Raw genomic sequence first — 21,319 nt, forward strand, 5'->3', positions numbered from 1 at the left:
CCTTAACGAAGACACAGATCAACACCTCTTTGGTTTTGTCTGACTCATCGAGACCTTGTTCCTCACAAAAAAGATCAGCACAGCTTTCTAGTGCTTCATATAAGCAGTTGCTATTTTAGCAGTCATTCGCTAAATAAAAGAACAGAAAAACATGAGAGGGGAGAAGGGTGTAATAGCTACACATACAGTATTGTCCCAGGTATGAATAAACACTGAATCTGATCCACAAAACTCTGCACAAAATCCTTATAGGGACCGTGTAAGTTTTTAGTGACATAAATGATTGCTCAATCCAGATCACTAATCCTCTATATCCCACCACTTTCACAAATGTATCAGGGAACAGCCGGGAGATTGCACAGATATATCCCCACCGTTGCCCAGTGCTCACAAACCAGAACTCTGCTGCCTCAAATCTTCAAGACACTTATGCATTTGGCTAACGATTGATGGACGAGGCTGAGGTTGCTGTCACTATTAGGCCGGATATTAGGGAGCTCACAGTGAACACATAGTAAATACACATCCGATTCCAATGCATGGAAAATATATACGGTCACCGCTAAGCTTCACAAACTATCTGCCACCACCAATTTTTTATACATGCCGATTGGACACCTGACAGGCAGAGTATGGCTTCAGTGGTGCGGTTTACAGAGCAAGAGGAACGGAGCTATTAATTTCTATATATTTAATCCGGAAAAGTAGGCAGTGTTTATAAAAAAATATACACAGATAACTTAGTAGTGTTCTTAAATTGTGTTGATACAGTATGTGGCTTCGTCTTTCTCTGATAAAACTTTATTTTGCATTTGTTTATTACATGGCTGTGTTCACAGACAATAATTTCTGGATGTATTCCTGAGCCCATGCAATGATTTGCATGATTGAATCATGCCCATTTTTAATGGTGTGCAGCCCGAGGGCCCATAGATTGCAAGCATCCAATTTTGACCGTCAGAATCCACCAGAATCTCTGAGGTGTTTTTTTTTTGTTATTATGAAATGTAGATGGTGGGATATTGAAAGTCATTGCAATTTTACCTTGAGGATTTTTCTGAAATTATAGCACAATTTTTAGATGCAGTTGTTCACAGATTGGTAAACTTCTGACCATCTTTGCTTCTGAGAGACTCTGCATTTCTAATATGTTCTTTTGATACACAGCCATGTGACTTAGTTAAAAATTGACACTTTAGCTGTTTTTCATTAGTACCACTTATTTTTCTAGCCTGTAGACCTTTCTTAACCCTGTCACAACTTTTTTGAAATATAGCTCTGGCAAAAATTAAGAGACCACCACATCAAAACCCTGTCATGAGCAGCCCAGTCTCCAGACCTGAACCCCATTGAAAACCTCTGGAATGTAATCAAGAGGATGATGGATAGTCATCAAACAAAGAAGAACTGCTTACATTTTTGTGCCAGAAGCAGTGTGTAAGACTGGTGGAAAGCATGCCAAGACGCATGAAAGTTGTGATTAAAAATCATGGCTATTACACTAAATATTGATTTCTGAACTTTTCCTGAGTTAAACTTTAGTATTGCTGTTTCTAAATGATCATGAACTTGTTTTGTTTACATTATTTGAGGTCTGAAAACACTGTTTTTTTTTATTTTGACCGTTTTAATTTGTGTTTTGGCTTTGCCCCTATGTACTGCATTATCCCCTGGGACCTACTCGGCTCTCTGTCTATTCCGCTGCCACCTAGTGGTTGCTTCCCTGTATTACTGTTGGGTTGCTTCACAGCAGGATATTCAGCTCCCTCCTCTCTTTACTGCCATCTAGTGGAGTTTGTGTTACTCGGCAGTTACCCTCAGTATTACAGCGTGACATTACAACTAGCCACACATTTTTTTTCTCTTTATGGATCCACTTCGTACTCTTGTGGATCAGATGTCAAATTTGACCAAAATGATGTGGTATAACCAAAGAGATAATTCCTATAATCAACTCCAGGGGGAACTTACTGAAGCTGTTAAATCTTTTCAGGGTTCCATTACACAATCAGCCATTAGACAATCCGACCCACTTGATATTTTTTTACACTCTCCTGAACTTACGGTTAGGTTCCCAGATACTTTCTCCAGAGAAAAGGAAAAGTTTCATACATTCAGAAAAAGTTGTAAGCTATTTTTCTCCCTTAGACCCAGGTCTTCTGGAGATGAGTGTCAATGGGTGGTGATAATTATTTCTTTATTCTGGGAGGGTCCTCAAACTTGGGCTTTTCCTTTACCTGCTACTGCCCCTGAACATATATGTCTGTGGATAGGTTCTTTGAGGCTTTAGGACTGATTTTTGATGAACCAGACCAGGTCAAGGTGGCAGAGGACACGATTATCGGTCTCTCCCAACGTAAACTCAATCCTGAATGGTATTGTTCTGAGTTTAGACGGTGGTCCACCTAGGTGTCTTGGAATGACTCTGCTTTAAGATGACAGTTCAGGAGAGGACTTTTGGATCATCTCAATGACACTCTGGCTCTGCATCTGCCACCCAGTTCTTTGGAGGAGGCCATGACTCAAGCTATTCGTCTGGATTTGAGGTTGCGGGAAAGAGGAGTAATCCAGAGAGAGGTTCCAGTCTATCCTGCTAAGTCTGAGGTGATGCCATATATGGAGCCCATGGAGGTTGGGGCCACTAACCTCAAGGAGAAGGAGAGGAAGTGGCGATGCGAAGGGAGATTATGTTTCTATTGTGTAAGGCTGCCGTCACATGAGCAGTATTTGGTCAGTATTTTACATCATGTTTCTATTATACTGTAGTTTTCCTCTAATTGTTCCACTCCTGGTTTTGGCTTACACATACTGATGTAAAATATTGACCAAATACTGCTAGTGTGATGGCAGTCTAAGTCCGGGACATTGGAAGAAGGACTGTCCGTCTTGCCCACCGACTAACAAGTTGCCGGGAAACACTTAAGTCTGGGTGATTGTTGAGGAGGTCACCCAGTCTTCCAGGTACCGTTTTCCTCATTTCCAAAGATTCTGTTAGAGGTGGAATTTTGTTGTGAACATGGTTACGTACCCACTTCAGCTTTTGTGAACTGCGGGTCATCCATGAACGTTATTGACACTAGTCTGGTGTCCAAGAGTAAGTTAGGGACAGCTAGGCTAGAGACTCCCATCCATATCATTGCCATTGATAAGACACCGTTAGCTCAAAATGTGGTCAAGTTTGTCTCTGAGGAGTTTCTCCTCAAGGTGGGTCCCTTGCACCAGGAATGAATTTCATGTTACCTTCTGGATAACCTTCCTGCAGGCCTGGTGTTAGGGTTCCCCTGGTTACAGTTGCATAATCCTGTTATTGACTGGGAATCTCAGGATATTGTTAAATGGGGTCCTAATTGTTCTAATGATTGTCTTTCTGATGTTCTGGTGTCTTCCGTTAATCTTGAGGGTATTCCGGAATACCTGAAAAATTTTGGAGACTTGTTTTCCAAAAAAGAGGCTGAGGTCTTGCTACCACATCGCCCCTATGATTGTACTATTGATCTGATTCGGGGTGCTAAATTGCCCATGGCCCATTTGTACAATCTTTCTGGCCTGGAATGCACCACTGTGAAAGATTATATCTCTAAAAGATTACGCAAAGGTCACATCCATCCCTCTGTTTCACCTGTGGGTGCTGGATTCTTTTTTGTTGAAAACAAGGATGGTGGTTTACACCCTTGCCTCGATTTTTGGGAACTAAATAAAATTAAGGTGAGAAATACCTATCCCCTCCCGCTCATTTCTGGTCTTTACAAACAATTATTTGGGGCTAAGTGGTTTTACAAGATGGATCTCAGGGGAGCATATAAACTTACCCACATTTGGGAAGAAGATGAGTGGAAAATGGCATTTCTCACCTTGGAGGGTTTGTTTGAAAACTTAGTCATGCCCTTTGGTCTCACGAACGTGCCTGTGGTGTTTCAAAACTTCTTTAATTATGAATTTCTGATTTCATTGAATGCTTTATGGTTGTATATCTGGATGACATTCTTATTTTTTCACCTGACAAAGAATCTCACATAGGTCATTTACGTGCAGTTCTTCATAAGTTATGGGAGAATTCCCCGTTAGCTAAACCTGAGAAGCGTTCATTTTGTGTCCAGGAGCTTTTCTTTCTGGAGTTCATTCTTTCTGCCAATGGGTTTTGTACGGACCCTGGAAAGGCACAGACCATTGTAAATTGGGTGCAACCCAGAGACCTCATGGGTCTTCAGCGTTTTTGGGCTTCGCCCACTTTTATCGCAAATTTATCAAGGGGTTTTCTCAGGTGGTCAAGCCACTCACCAATCTCACTCGTAAGGGGGCTGATCTTAAAGTCTGGTCGTCCCAGGTAGTTGAAGCATTTTCAGCATTGAAGAATTATTTTATGTCCGCTCCTGTGTTGGTTCAGCCTGATCCGTCAGAACCATTCATTGTAGAGGTAGATGCATCGGAACTGGGAGTGGGGGTGGTGCTGTCTCAGGGACCCATCATTTTGACTAATTTAAGACCACGTGCCATTTTCTCCCGAAAATTTTCTCCTGCAGAGAGAAATTTCGATGTTGGTAATCGGGAGTTGTTGGCCATAAAATTGGCTTTTAAAGAATGGAGGTAATTTTTGGAGGAGGCTGTTCATCAGATCACAATGATTACGGAACTCAAGAACCTGTCTTCTATTGAGTCTGCCAAATGTTTAACTCCTAGACAGGCCAGGTGGTCACTTTTTTTTAAAGTTTTCATTTTTATATTACTTTTGGCCCTGTTCCATGAATGTCAAGGTCGATGCCTTATCTCGCAGCTTGGATCTGATATCACCTCCCAAACCTCCTTCCTCCATTCTTCAGCATGGGGTGGTCATTGCTAGGGTATCCTCCAAATTGGAGCTTGAAATTGGTGAGGCTCAGTCTCTTGCTCTTCCTGATAACAAGCTCCTCATCCCAGTTTAGTATCGGTTGAGGGTTCTCTGGGAGTTCCATGACTCTGCTCTCAATGGGCACCATGGAGTCTTGGAAACCAGGAGAGCTATTGCTAGACTGTTTTGGTGGCCCTCCATGTATTCTGATGTCGCCACGTTTGTGTCTGCTTGTGATACTTGTGCGCGTGCTAAAGTCTCACATATCTGGCCAGCCGGGGAATTGGTGCCATTGCCAATTCCGGATAGACCCTGGACTCATTTGTCCATGGATTTTATCACTGATCTCCCTCTTTCCAATGGCAGGACAGTGGCGTGGGTAGTGGTTGACAGGTTTAGCAAACAGGTGAATTTTGTTCCTTTGGGAGGACTACCTAATGCTGAAACACTATCTAAATTGTTTATTGAGTATATGGTACGGTTGCATGGCGTGCCTCTGAACTTGGTGTCTGACAGAGGGGTGCAATTCGTGTTTATGTTTTGGAGGGAGTTGTGCAAGAGATTGGGTATTAGCTTGACTTCTGCCTACCATCCTGAGACTAACGGTCAGACGGAGCAGACCAATCAGTCTCTGGAACAGATTTTACGGTGTCTTGCCACGTCTCAGCAGGATGATTGGTGTTCCTCATGGCCCGTGGCTGAGTTCACATTCAGTAATCTGGTTAATCAGTCCACTGGTACTTCTACTTTTTTTGTAATTACGGTTTTCACCCCCATTTTGGTGAATTTTCCAGGCTGGATTCGGGGTGTCCATGGGCTGATTTGGTGGTTCAATGGTTGGCGAAGGTTTGGAGGGAGGTTCAGAAGAGCATAGGGGTGTCTCAGGGCAGACGGAAACATTTTGCTAATAAGCGATGATCTGTAGGACCTAAGTTTCTAGTAGGAAATAAAGTGTGGTTGTCTACCAAGAACATACATTTGAAATTTCCCTCTGTTAAGCTGGGTCCCAAGTTTATTGATTCTTACGAGATAATTGAGGTTGTTAACCCAGTTACCTTTCGCTTATGCTTGCCTCCGTCGCTTCGTATCTCCAATGTATTTCATAGGTCCCTTCTTAAATAATTTGCACCTTCCTCTACTGAGTTTCCACCTCCTCTGCCTCCTGTTTCTGTGGATGGACAAACAGAATATGAAGTTGAACATATTGTTGACTCTCAGATGGTTCACAACTCGCTTCAGTATTTGGTACATTGGATGGGTTATGGTCCGGAGGATTAATCTTGGGTTCTGGCACGATCAGTCCATACTGATCAGTTGGTTCATGCTTTTCATACATGATTTCCTGGGAAACCTGGGGGTCTGGTGGCCCCACTTGAGAGGAGGGTACTGTCATGATCCAGGCTGGGTTTTATTTGTCTTTCCTTTCCCGGTCTGGTCATGTCAGGGGTTAACTTTCACTGCTTCGTTCCTCTGCCCAGTCTGCTATATCTATGTGCTGCAACCTGTGTGCAGTGTCAGTTATATTGCTTGCCTTCGGTGTGTTTAGCTGGCTCTGGTGAATTCATGATCTGTCCTGCTGACTCAACTCGTGTTTGTTGACCTCCGTTATTCCCATCCCTGCTCCTTATTTCCCCATGTGTTGGGATTCCCTGGTATTTGACTTTAGCTCGTCCTTGACCTGATTCTGCATCTTTCTGATATCTCTGCTACTGACCAGTACTGACCTTTTGCTCTCTTCTGGCTCTGTGTTTCGGCTTTGCACCTTTGTACTGCATTATCCTCTGGGATCTACTCGGCTTTCTGTCTATTCCGCTGCCACCTAGTAGTTGCTTCGCTTTATTAAGGTACCTTCACACTCAGCGACGCTACAGTGATACCAACAACGATGTCGATCGCTGCAGCGTCGCTGTTTGGTCGCTGGAGAGCTGTCACACAGGCAGCTCTCCAGCGACCAACAATCCCGAGGTCCCCGGGTAACCAGGGTAAACATCGGGTTACTAAGCGCAGGGCTGCGCTTAGTAACCCAATGTTTACCCTGGTTACCAGCGTAAAAGTAAAAAAAAAAACACTACATACTTACCTACCGCTGTCTGTCCCCGGCGCTCTGCTTCTCTGCACTCCTCCTGTACTGGCTGTGAGCACAGCGGCTGGAAAGCAGAGCGGTGACGTCACCGCTCTGTTTTCCGGCTGACCGACGCTCACAGCCAGTACAGGAGGAGTGCAGAGAAGCAGAGCGCCGGGGACAGACAGCGGTAGGTAAGTATGTAGTGTTTGTTTTTTTTACTTTTACGCTGGTAACCCGATGTTTACCCTGGTTACCAGTGAAGACATCGCTGGATCGGCGTCACACACGCCGATCCAGCGATGTCAGCGGGAGATCCAGCGACGAAATAAAGTTCTGGACTTTCCTCAGCGACCAACGATCTCCCAGCAGGGGCCTGATTGTTGGTCGCTGTCACACAGAACGATTTCCTTAATGATATCGTTGCTACGTCACAAAAAGCAACGATATCGTTAACGATATCGTTATGTGTGAAGGTACCTTTACTGTTGGGTTGCTTCATAGCAGGATATTCAGCTCCCTTCTCACTTTGCTGCCATCCAGTGGAGTTTGTGTTACTCTGCAGTAACCCTCAGTATTACAGCATGACAGTGCTCTACACTACATATTAACATCAAGGTTTCCGTGTAAATATCTGAAATTCATGATTCAGAGGAAAACCTCTGACGGAAGATTCCCTATAATGAGAAAGATGGAAACACTGTGGACGCTGGCCTATGATCCAAAGGTGTTCATCTTTTTAGGCTTGCATGAAAGTGCGGTCAGCCACAGCTCCCTGTCAGTCAGAGAGCCACGGTTCCCACGCTGTCAAAAGACAGCATGAGCTCTCAGCTGCGATTAGAGGTATAAAGTTTACCTAGTTCACAGCTCAAGAAGATAATTTTGGAAGTATGCAATATAAAAAAAAATCACAGAAAAGACCCAATTTTTCCACTATATTGAAAGATAACTTTTATTTATCAATCTAAAATTAACAATCAACACAACAACACAATACCATCACCAATTATAAAAAAGACGCTAGATAGAAAAGGCTGAAGAGAGGGTGCCTTCCCCTGCTCTATGACTGTACCCACCCTACCTATCAGCGGAGGTTGGCACCCTATTCCTGCGCAATTGGCGCCCCCGCTCACCATTGACTATCCCTTGTAACCCTTTATAGCCCCATGAGAGATAAGGTGGAAATACTTATTGGTTGGTTAGAGTGTAACCAGCAATATAGATACTCTATAGAGGCAGCACTTGTCAGTAAGAAAGGGGAGAGAGAAAGCTGACAGTCAGTGTGCATATATATTCTGGAAAATTGGAAGGAGATGTAACTATTCCTTCATACATATAGACATACAGTACATACATATACACATACAGTACATACTCACCATACAGCTAATCCCCGACGCCCTCAATCACCTGTAAAAAAAAAGTTGGTGAGTTGAAAAAACTTGGAAGATGCCACCACCTTGCCATTTTTTTCACCACACCTATTAGGAACTGAAGATACTTGCTTAGATCATATCTTCAGTTTGGTCTTCAAGACAACATGTACACGAAGCGGGGAGGTTCCTGGGGACAGATCCTTGGCGCCATCAACTGGACTGTGTGGGGACATCACTTCCACTTCTCTTCCTTCGAAGGCGCCAGTACACAGTGAGTCAGCAACCAGATCTGGTGAAGATTGCAACACTGCTGACTGTCCTGGATGTATGGTGACCAGATACCCCTTGTGACTTGGCTGTCCCTAATGAAGCACCACCAGGGTCTCCAGACTAGAACGGGTACACAAGTTCTCAGACGTGGATGATTTATGGGTATTCCGACAGCATATGGAAGAAGATCTTCTCAGTGCATACTTCTCCTATCTGGAGCTTTGAGATGACTTGACCTTTTTTTGGTAGGGCTCATTACTCACTAGGCAACTTCTTCACCGGATTCTGGAGCTGACAGATGGAAGTCTGACACAGACTCTTCATGGCCTGCAGAACTATCTCTAACACTGGACCTAAGCTTCCACTTGCCACAGATACAGTCAAAGTCATTGGTGGAGAGGAAATACTCCCGCCAAGGCCATTCTCTCCTACTGATTCTAGGCATTAGAGATCTTTAGACTTCACAGGACAGAGACCGTCAGTATGTTCCACACAACTGCAGCGATAAATCAAGACCTTCTCACAACTGTGTTCAGGCTGCTGCACAGCCATCCCACTCCTGTCAACCTTCATGAGTTCAGCATGGATAGCTGCCTTTCCAGGCTGAGGAACAGGTGGTCTCTGGAAGGACAGAGACAGACGTGACAGCTTCCTCACATGCATCACCTGCCTGGTCGACTCCTGGAAGCTAGATAGGGAAATTTCTTCAGGAGATTCTGGATTCGGCTTGCCGAAGACCTTTTGGAAGGCCGCCAGGAAGGCCTGCAAGTCCAAAGTGATAGGAGCCCCTTTGTCCCATAGGAGGTTGAGCCATGCCAGGGCATCTCTTTATAGGAAATTAGGAATCCCACCTTGACCCGATCAGAGGAAAACTGCTTGCTGAAAACTTCAAATTGCCACATGCACTGCTCCTTGAACCCACAAAACTTCTTTGGATCCCCAAAGTACTGAGGCAGATCCAACATAATGGATTCCATTCAGGATGTACAAGTTTCAGGTTGTCCAGATATCAGGGCTTTTAATCAGGCATTATAAAACTAAGGATGAAAAAATGTTCTTGTCGCAAATACTGACCTAAGCAACCTGTTATGCATGTAGTTGGCGCACATGGTTTGTGGACCCACTGTGCCAGGGATCGGCCCTACCCTGGACAGGCATGACTAAGCAGCTACCTTGGTTCTCGCTGGAGACTCTAGTGGTGAGATCAGGCTTTTGCGACAGGTAGCTGCAAGATACCACTCCATGGTGAGATCTGGCAGTAGCAGCTGACCCCAAAAGGTCTAAGCCACTAATCCAGATTCCTACACAGGACAGGATGCCTACTTGGGACAGATTCAGACTGTGCAGACAGGACGGCCTCTGGGACAGTTTCAGACTGTGCAGACAGGATGACCTCTAGGACAAGTTCAGGCAGTGCTGACAGGATGGCCACAGAGACAGATTCGGACTGTGCTGACAGTACGGCCACAGGAACAGGTTCAGACTGTGCAGTCTCTGGATGGTAGACAGTATGTTCACAGGGACAGATTCAGACTGTGCCGACAGGACGACCACAGGGACCGATTAGACACTCAGGTCTCAGGAAACAGTTCAGATACTGTCAGTGCAGTTTCAGGGTATGGATACCGCCGAAGAAGTCACTGGAACAAAAGCTAATTGTACTAGGCAAATGGGACTCAGGATACAGGATCAAGTTAAACAGAAGTAGGGCAGGGACCTAGCAACACACAGTTGCACATGCCTAACACTAAACTATAGTGGTTGCTCAGGCACCTCCCAGTTGAGTTTCCATTTTCTTTTCATTATTTTTTTTCCATTTATCTTTTCATTTTATATATTTAAAATGTCATTTTTTCCTTTTTTCTTTTTTCTATTTGATAATTTTAATATTTTCATTATTGTGAACTCACACTATATATTTTTTATTTTTATTTCCAATTTTACTTGTTTTTTTTCATTTGTCACTTCATTCATTTATTCGGCGTTATTATTTAATTTATATTATATTTATTTTATTATTATTTATTTTTATTTATTATCTACTTTATTTATTATCTACTATTTTTGTTTTTATTTTTATTTTAACTCTTTAGTTCTTATTTATTTTTTCCAATTTTTGTTACATTACATTATTTTCAACCATTTCTTGAAGGTACCCCTACCTAGGATTCACTGTTTACCATGGCATTTCTCTTTTCTCTCTTCTCTTTCACCTTCAGAAACCCCTAGTTCCTCATATCATCAACGGACAGCATATTTTTTTATTTCATTTTTATTCTCCATGGATTGTCGTCTTCTAATACATATCTTTAGTTTTACATCAATCATTCCCCTTCCGGCGCATTGGTTCCATAAACACCATCACTCTGTCCCCATTTTACATCATTGTAGGAATGTGGCAGCCCAGACATACTTATCCCTGCAGTGCTATCCCTAGTGCGATTGACGCATGCGCAGTGATACGGCTTAGAAGCCGTGACACTCTAGAATCGAAGCTTCATTCTCAGTAACTACACGGCTCATGCGCCGCCAGTATAGCGCGAACATCGCTCCCCACACCGCCACAGCCTCGCTAAGACTGTACGCTATAAATAGAACCACTGCCACCAATTGAGGCAGACACGAGTCTCGAAGCAGGATACCCCACCACCGCAGTACACGGAGGTGAGTGCTCTAGAATCCACTCACACCCCGTGCCATATTGCTCTTTTACTGGCTCGCACACACTTTAACAGAGACCTTTCTGTTTACAGCCCTTAAAGGGACCAGACCCACTTTTTTCTTCTACTAACACTTCAGGTCAGTTGTCTATTTATGTTTCTACTAAGGCTCGCGCTATCCACCACCGCTTATTGCTTTAAGTTTTATCTGTAAACCTATTCCCTACCCGAACTAACACTTTGTACAAAAGTCTAGCCTACACAAGACGGCGGTTAGGATCCTACCGTATTTGCTATACTCTATGCATAATTGCTTATCTTGGGATTTATATATGGAAGTTTTGTATATATGTAAATATGTTTTATGGTTTGTTGGTCATGTGAGATTTTGTACAGAACACTAATTTTGATTTGTATGTCTATTTCCTAGTGAAGTTTGAGACCCTAAGCGGGGTCAAAACGTTACTTTGCTATCTTTATCCTGTTGCATGAAAAAAAATTTCAACACATGTGAATAAATACATCACTACTTCTGCAAAGCATAACTTGATAGAGTGTGGCTGTTTTTTGTTTATTTGAGTATTCTGGGTTTTCCCAAGTACAGCCCGCACCCAGTGAGCAGAGTGCGCTCTCTTTTTTTATTTTTAAGGACCTAGAAACACACAGTTGCACATGCCTAACACTAAACTATAGTGGTTGCTCAGGCACCTCCCATTTGAGGAGGTTGCCTTTAATACAAGATCCCTCCCAGCTATTGGCTGGGAAACACCTTGCAAATGAACACATTACCCAAATGCCTCCCAGGTGATAGCTGAGGGCATTAATCATGTACGTGCGCTGCCCCTTTAAGAACAGGGGAGTGTGTGCACTAGGCACGCTGCCAAGACACAATGCGGTGTGCACACCAGGAAGAGACAGGGCTCAGAACATGCCGGGGACTGCACCGAAGACCAGGCAGTGAGTATGCCGCCTCACAGCATGGGGGAGAAGGGGACACCGTGCAGAGACGCCAGCAATAGTGCTACACTTATTCATCATGCAATACAATCAGAGAGACATCTGATTGGCTCAAAAATTATTCCGCAGCAGGACAACGACCCCCAAACATACTGCCAATATCACTAAGAACTATCTTCAGTGTAAAGAAGAACAAGAAGTCCTGGAAGTGATGATATAGTCCCCACAGAACCCTAATATTAGCATTATAGAGTCTGTCTGGGATTACAAGAAGACACAAAAGGATTTGTGTAAATCTGCATTCAAATAAGATCTGTGGTTAACTCTGCAAGATGTTTATAACAGCCTCTCTGCAGAGCTCCTTCAAAATCTGTGTGATGGTGTACTTAGAATTTCTGCTTTCAAGCTGTTTTGAAGGCAAAGGTTGGTTACACCAAATTTTGATTTGATTTTAGATTTCTCTTTTGTTCATTTACTTTGAATTTTTTACTTGATAAAATAAACTATTAACACTTTTTTAAAAACATTCCTAGTTTGTAGCATTTTCCACACAGCTGCCTAAAACCTTTGCACAATATGGTGTATATAAAGTTTTAGGCAGGTGTGTAAAATATACACACTATAAATGTTTTAAAAAAGAAGTGTTAATAGTTTACCTTGTCATTTGACAAATCTCAAAGTGATTAAACAAAATAGAAATCTAAGTTAAATGTGTAAATTTATATGTAAATATAAACTGTATGTATACATACAGAATATCCAGAGAACTACGGATCAATATAACATTTAAACAAAAGATTATACTAAACTAGCAGTGTCCAATTTTACTAATAAAGAGATGCAATCCAGTTTAAATGTTTGAATCTGATGTCAATTGTGAATTGAGCATTGAACTAATAACCTATAACAGAATTTTCAGCAATTCTCTGCTTGTGGAAAAAAAAATAACATCCAGGGCATGCTGGTAATAAGTGGTTGAGCTCAAGAGTCATCAAAAGGATGAGCAGAAGAGGGAGGGCTATAGCCTATTATCTTCCAGCAACTCATCGCTATAGTACAAGTTCAGGGAGAGCAGTGGATCTTCACACCTCACAGGCTCTCATAGAGATGAAGACGTCCTGCACATCCTACCAGCACAGAGGATCCAGAATATGAGAAAACTATGATCACAGTCATTCCTATTTAGCTTTATGAGTAAGAGACATCCTACAAATAGAATCCTTTTCCCATTTCATTTGACCTGCGATATTCCACATTTTTTTCAGTGTGCGTGAGAAAGATTTAAACAAGTAAGTAGAACTTTTTCTTAACTATATATTAAATGCAAACACTTGCCCTTTTTATAATACTCTTTATATACTCTATATATGTGTACCGGTAAGAATAAATTTAAATGTTATCCAGAAATCTAAAAAAACTAGTGTTTTTTATAATCTCTGGTATTCATATTAATAGTTACTTTGAACTATCCTTTTAGAGTATCTAGTAGTTTTATATTCTTTGGCTGATATATTTCTACACGAAGCTTCAAAACTATTTTGTAATTTATAATGTATCACAGTAGTTTCATATGAAGTTACATCTTAGGCGCTGTTCAGACTATTGTAATATCCGTAGCTTAAAATAGAATCAAATAGCTACTTTCAAATCCGGACATACACCATTGATTTTAATGGGGACTAAGGGGGTTCTATCAAGGTTTCCCACATAATAGTTATGGAAAGAATAATGCTACAGAATTGGCCGTTCCAGTGATAAAACAAAAATGATGAAAATTATCCTTGACGATAATGTGAAAAAGGCTTATGCAATGGGTTTATGGATCTCTACAATAAACACAATGTGTAGAAATTTGGTTCTAGAACTTGTTGGATTAGTGAATATAATAACGTTTGTCCTATTTTATAGCATACAGCTAACGATTCTTGCTTTTAACTTGTATGTAACTGGTTAATGTTACTAATACCCTCTAACATGGGGTCATGGTTCGGCATTTTCTGAAGAGTTGAGCGTCATCATCACAGTTAGCGCCATGTAACTGTATGCATCTCCAATAATGGCTATAGATGTCAACTTTTAACCTACTGATTGATTTACAAAATGTCCGGCTGGCATTTACATTTATGATGATTATTGTGCAGCTTCATGTAACATCCAATATACACTATTTCTTCACAAATGGATCCAATATACACTATATCTCCTTCCTGTATATATAGTTTGTAACATTCTGGTTCAAATACAGACGGCAGTCATCTTATTTACACTGCACTTTATAAAATCTTTCGTTTGAAAGGTTATTCTGTATTTCTAAAACTCAAGTCTGTGTCGATAAGCGAGTAATTCTAAAATCACAGTCAAACATATGTATCACAGTTTATTTTTCTGCCTTATGGTTTTAAAGTTATATACTAAATTTATAAGCATTTAAATAATAATTTTCTCATTAGATATGTGACTTGCACTATTTATTTGCTTAGATAAGATCATTTACAGTTTAACAATACATTTTATCACAAAAAATGACCTTATCTGGGTACCTAGAAATAACCTAGCAGCATTAGTAATCTCCTTTATTTTTGCATTATCAAGAATCCTTGGGTTAAGATAACGTAAGTTTATATGCAAAAATCACACACAATAATATTGTTTTGGACTCTATCAAATGACAATGCCAAATTATGAAAATAGCCATTTTATATTGAATTACTAATGTTTTTCTTTAGGCATAGTTTACTATGAAATTTTGCATAAAAATCTTCTTGACACGTAAGAAACAAATGTATAACTTTTAGCTCTGCCCCATCCACATATATTATATCATCTTTCTTTAATTCTACATTATTTTATCACATGTTAATTTCGCAACTGTGTGTGCTGTCTATTTGCACACATCTTACTTGAATTCATTGTTTTGTAGATTTTTCTGTCATGCAAAAAAAACCTTGTACAAAGTTAAAACATAATTAAAATAAAGAATAATGACCTAACTGGTTGTTTGGGTGATATTGTAAAATCATTTATTGTTTCTACTACTTGGCAATTGTTACATTCAGTTATTTTTATTTTTTTTCCCTTGGATTTTGTTAGCCATTACAATTATTTTTTGCTCCCAAGATAGGGTTTTAGAGTCACCAAGTAACATAAATGTGCAGTCTCCTGAATATTACAATTACAAAACATTCAAAGTTTGTTTCTCCACTTTTTGCAGAAAATAAATCTTAATTTCTTTATAATTTGACTTTTAGTTATAGTTTGTTTCAGTTCTTTGCCGGTCTATGTATACCGTAAATTTTGCTTCCTTTCAGTGAATAATATAAGACAAATTATTTTTCATTCAAAGACATCTAACTGATGTATACTTTTAAAGCTTTGTTACATTTCTATCCAGTCTACACCATGCTGTGTAACATAAATACATGTGGTCTTGTAGTGATTTAATATAATGCACCAAACATGATATGGTTTTTGGTTTCTCTGAACTGCCGCAAACAAAACATACAAGGTAGCACGGCACAAGATGTGAGCGTACCCGCAGCTCACTGAGCATTACCACTGTACTCACTTCTTTTTGCTGCTTCTGAATGTACACTATTCTCACCCACGGACAGTTTTCCTTTAAAAATATGAATATTATTGAATATAATGTTTTACTTATGTTACATTATTTTATTTTCCCGGAGTTACTTTTGTTCATGTATTACTGGCTTCTTCTTCAGTTGTGATTCTTAAGGTACCTTCACACTCAGCGATACTGCAGCGATACCGACAACGATGCCGATCGCTGCAGCGTCGCTGTTTGGTCGCTGGAGAGCTGTCACACAGACAGCTCTCCAGCGACCAACGATCCCGAGGTCCCCGGTAACCAGGGTAAACATTGGGTTACTAAGCGCAGGGCCGCGCTTAGTAACCCGATGTTTACCATGGTTACCAGCGTAAACGTTAAAAAAACAACCACTCCATACTTACCTTCCGCTGTCTGTCCTCCGGCACTCTGCTTTCCTCTGCACTGTCAGCGCCGGTCAGCCGGAAAGCAGAGCGGTGACGTCACCGCTGTGCTTTACGGCTGGCCGGAGCTGACACAGGATGCAGGAGGAGTGCAGAGAAGCAGAGCGCCGGGGACAGACAGCTGAAGGTAAGTATGTAGTGTTTGTTTTTTTAACGTTTACACTGGTAACCAGGGTAAACATCGGGTTACTAAGCGCGGCCCTGCGCTTAGTTACCCGATGTTTACCCTGGTTACCAGTGAAGACATCGCTGAATCGGCGTCACACACGCCGATCCAGCGATGTCAGCGGGAGATCCAGCGACGAAATAAAGTTCTGAACTTTCCTCAGCGACCAACGATCTCCCAGCAGGGGCCTGATCGTTGGTCGCTGTCACGCATAACGATTTCCTTAATGATATCGTTGCTACGTCACAAAAAGCAACGATATCGTTAACAATATCGTTATGTGTGAAGGTACCTTTACCTTTTCTATATAAATATGGGTAAATGAATTGTCCATTATTGAACCATTTTGAATCCATGTTTTGTTGACCTTAAACATTTTGTATAACAGATGTGTTTCTCCTGATTTTTTTCTTGGTTAAGGGATCACTGATGTTTTAATAAACTTTGAATAAATAACTGGTCATAAATAAGAAACCTTGCAATATATCTTTAAAGAAATAATACTTCTGCACTCATGGCCACTTCTCCTCCACCTTTGCCCCCTGAACTCATCATTGACTGTGAAATAATGCAAAAATCCCTCTTTGTGCTGATGGAGGCATCAACATTTTGCCATTATAAGATTATGGTTCTGTAAAGAGAGAGGAGAATTGCAGAAAGGAGATGGAGGCAGACACACACAACACACAGAACACACACAACAAACACACACAACATACAGAACACACACAACACATACAACACACATAACAAACATACACACACAACATACAGAACACACACAACACATACAAAACACACAACAAACATACACACACAACATACAGAACACACACAACACATGCAACACACAACACACAACAAACACACAGAACACACACACACAAGAAACACACACACAGACACACAACACACACGTGCTGCTGAAGGCTCTACCGAGTCAATTTTTAAGCAATAGCTTTGTTTTTAATTTTGTTGCTCTGCTAACAATTGCTTATATGGTGTCCTCCTCTGTTAATTTAGAGGGTATGTGACAGATAAACTGGGAAGCAGAATCTTCTCTCCAGTGTGTGCAGCTTGTGGGAGACATCATAGCAGCTACTTTTCAATCACTACCTCAGGGAAAACTGACAATTAGAGATGTAGAGGGTAAAAAGAAAAATGTCATATCATGTCCAGAAATAATGCTATCATTTACAAAAAACAGCTTATTCTGAACAGTGACTTTAAAGGGTAGGTATGCTTTGAGACAATTTCTCACAACATTAATTAAAAGAAGTTTTCCCACTAACAAATGCATTTTTAGCAATAGATCTTGAAATAATAATAATTTCTACAATTGGATGTGTTAAAATAAAATGTTCCTGTGCTGAGATAATTCTATAACTGCGCCCCTGCTGTGTACTGTGTAATGGCTGTGTCTGACCATAGAGGAACATGGTCTGATCACACCACAGCTCCTGGGCAGGGGAGGAAGCAAAAGAGAATATACAGACATTACAGCAGGGGATCACAGCTGATTTATTTTGTGAAATAAAACATTTTTCCTGTGAGGTAAAACATAGTTTTTAAACTGACAGAGAAATGTTTTACCTCACTGAAAGCAGCAGCTGTGATCCTCTGCTATCATATCAATATACTCTATTGCTTCCCCCTGCCCAGGAGCTGTGTTATGATCAGATCATATTCCTGTACGGTCAGACACGGCCATTACACAACACACAGCAGGGGCACATTTATGACATTATCTCAGCACAGAGACAATTTTTTAAACACATAGAATTGTGGAACTTATTATTACTCCAAGATAAACTCACTAAAATGGACTTTGTTTGCATGAAAACCCATTCAACCTCTTCACGACATGTGTCGTACATGTACGGCGTGAGCTTGCCCCATACTCAGCTGGTGATGGCTGTATGTCACAGCCAGGATGTACCTTTAAGGCTATGTGCACACATTCAGGATTTTACGTGGTTTTTTCACGTTTTTTCAGCCGTTTTCCGCGGAAAAAAAACTTTAAAAATGCATACATAAGCATCCCATCATTTTTAATGCATTCAGCACTTTTTGTGCACATGATGCGTTTTTTCCACCAAAAAATGCATCGTGGTAAAAAACGCAGCATATTCATTAATTTTGTGGATTTTTCGCGTTTTTGCAGCTATTTAATGCATTGGGAAGCTCCGGAAAAAAACGCACAAAAAACGCACAATAATAACCGCGCAAAAAATGTGAGAAAAACATGAAAAAAAGCGCATGCGGATTTCTTGCAGAAAATGTCCGGTTTTGTTCAGGAAATTTCTGCAAGAAATCCTGACGTGTGCACATAGCCTAACAGTCACAGATGTCAACACATGTTGTTAACACATGTTGGCAAGTGGTTGCGTCATTCCTTGAGCCCATCCACGCTCCTGTGACGTAATTGAGGGTTACTGATGGGTCGCTATGTCAGGAAGTGGTCTGTTGAAGACCTCCATACTTATCATTACGGAGTTCCTTTCAAACCTGGGCTTCAAAAGAGACTGTGATTTTTACCATATGAATTACTCTATCAGATGATCACAGCTTCAAAATAACAAAATATGAAAATAATTAACCTGACTGGTAAACACCGTAAATAAAAAAATTCAAGAACGCCAAAATTATGTTTATTATAATCTCTGCAATACCACAAAAAATTTAGGTAAATACTCCTGGGTGGCCACACATAAGTATATATAGCATTTACATTTTGTGAAAGAAGATCACAACATCATGTTTTAGGCTTTTTTTTAATGGTAGCTATTTTATTCTAGGCATCTATATAAAGTGCTTTAATGGATAGCTGCATTTTTTTACATGAATTATGGTATCTAATGCTACTTTTTAATGTTATTATTCATAATGGAAATAAGAAGGGTAAATATATGGACGCAAACTGAATTTTTATTCTTTATCTACTGTTTTTATTTATAACAGGTAAAAAAACTATTGTTCCATCTATCACCACAGTCTATAGTGTTGGTAGCATCTAATGATCAAACCTAGACCACCTGTCGGGCAGATGTCTTCAGCGGTGGCTCCTGCTAAAGATTTAAATGAGATGGGAACCAAGGAAGTAGAACTTATTCTTGTAAAGGAGCAAAATGGAGTTCAGTTTACTAATTCTGTACTGGTAAACCCATCACAGACAAATCCTGATATTGAAGAGAGAGAGACCTGGAGTAAGAAAATTGATTTTCTTCTTTCTGTTATTGGATTTGCTGTGGACTTAGCTAATGTTTGGAGGTTTCCCTACTTGTGTTACAAGAATGGAGGAGGTAAGAGTCATGCGCATTTGTTCTAAATCTATGTTTAATTTCTATTTACCTTAAAAGGTTGTCTGTAACTTAAGAATATGAAAATGGTGGGAGTCCAACTCCTGTACCCACCAATCAACTCATATGTGCTCCCCAATCAATCTCATATTGATGACTTATTCAGGGATGACTAAGACCTGATGGTCGAAACGCGTCGGCGTTGACCACCTGGGAGTGTTTTCAATAAATTGACTTTTTAGAAGATCCATGCTGGAGATTATTTTTTCTTTTTCATTGCTGGCTCTGGACTACGCCCTTGACCAAGGCGGCTCCGTGCATGGACATCATTGCACTGTTGAGGGATTGGTGAGCTGACTTATTTTCTTCCCATTTTTTCCTTTTTCCCTATTTTTGTTTTTATTCAGGGATTAGATCATCATTTGTTAAAGGGGTATTCTCATCTCCAAGATCCTATTCCAATATGTAGTAGGTGTAGTAATAATAATATTAGGAAATACCTCTAATTAGAAATGTAGTATAGTTTTTCTGATTTGCTATGTCTTTCCCTCAAGTGCAGGCATTGCAGGTCACTGCAGGCATTGCAGTGGTCACTTGAGGGTGATTCTGCTCTTCTGGCTCTCTGGGCTCTGTATATAGAGTCCACAAATTATCCTATGATAATTTGTTCTCTAAGTCACCTAGCGCTCCTTCCCTCCTGAGTCGTGCCGTGTGGCTAAGCAGTACTGTACGGCCACATATGGGATATTGCCATGTTCAGCATATGGGATATTGCCATGTTCAACAGAAATGGTACCCATTTACCCATGTAATTATTTTTTCTTCAGTGTCGAATGGTATAACATTTTGTGACACGTGCATGGTGACAATATGATCACTGCACCCTTAGATAAATTAATTGAGAGGTGTAGTTTTTAAAATGGGGTCACTTATGGCGGTCCGTCGTTCTGGCACCTCAGGGGCTCTGCCAATGTAACATGGCACCTTCAACCCATTCCAGCACAACCTGAACTCCAATATGGCCCTTCATTCCTTCTGATCTTTGCGCTGTTCCTCAAAAGTAATTTTTAAGCACATATGGGGTATTGGCACACTCAGGAGAAACTGCATAACAAATTGTACAATTCATTTTCTACTGTCATCCCTTTTGAAAATTCAAAACTTGTAGCCAAAGCAACATTTTATTGGAAAAATTTATACATTTCCATTTCCTTAGCCCAATGTTATACAATACTGTGAATCGACTGTGGGTTAAAAATGCTCGCGACACTCCTAGATGTATTGCTGGAGAATTGTAGTTTCCAAAATGGGTTTCTGCTGTTTTGGCATGTCAGGGGCTCTTCAAACATTTTTGAATCTGTTTTGGAATCAGTAATCTATTTCAGCCAAAATTGCGCTCTAGAATTCAATTGGCGCTCCTTCCCTTCCAAGCCTTGCCATGTGTCCAAACAGTAGTATTCCCCCACATATGGGGTATCAGTGTACTCAGGAAAAATTTCACAACAAATTGTAATGTCCATTTTCTCCTGTTATCCTTATGAAAATGAAAATTTTGAGGCTAAAGCATATTTTTTGCAGAAAAAATGTACTTTTTCATTTTCACGGCTCAATGTTATAAAATTCTGTGAAGCACCTGTGGTTTCAAAGTGCTCCCATAACTCTTGTTAAGTTCCTTGAGGGGTGTAGTTTCCAAAAT

General features: G+C 40.7%; 1 protein-coding gene across 1 annotated transcript in view; it reads left to right on the forward strand.

Moving 5' to 3' along the window:
* Positions 1-19,285: 19,285 nt before the first annotated feature.
* SLC6A3 (solute carrier family 6 member 3) overlaps positions 19,286-21,319 on the forward strand; it is a 192,969-nt gene continuing 190,935 nt past the window's right edge. Inside the window, exon 1 of the mRNA XM_069732277.1 lies at positions 19,286-19,626. Coding sequence (XP_069588378.1) covers positions 19,341-19,626 — 286 coding nt within the window. The 5' untranslated portion in view covers positions 19,286-19,340. The remainder of the gene's footprint in view (positions 19,627-21,319) is intronic.

The sequence above is a fragment of the Ranitomeya imitator genome, chromosome 6 (assembly GCF_032444005.1).
Source record: "Ranitomeya imitator isolate aRanImi1 chromosome 6, aRanImi1.pri, whole genome shotgun sequence".
Classification (NCBI taxonomy): domain Eukaryota; kingdom Metazoa; phylum Chordata; class Amphibia; order Anura; family Dendrobatidae; genus Ranitomeya; species Ranitomeya imitator.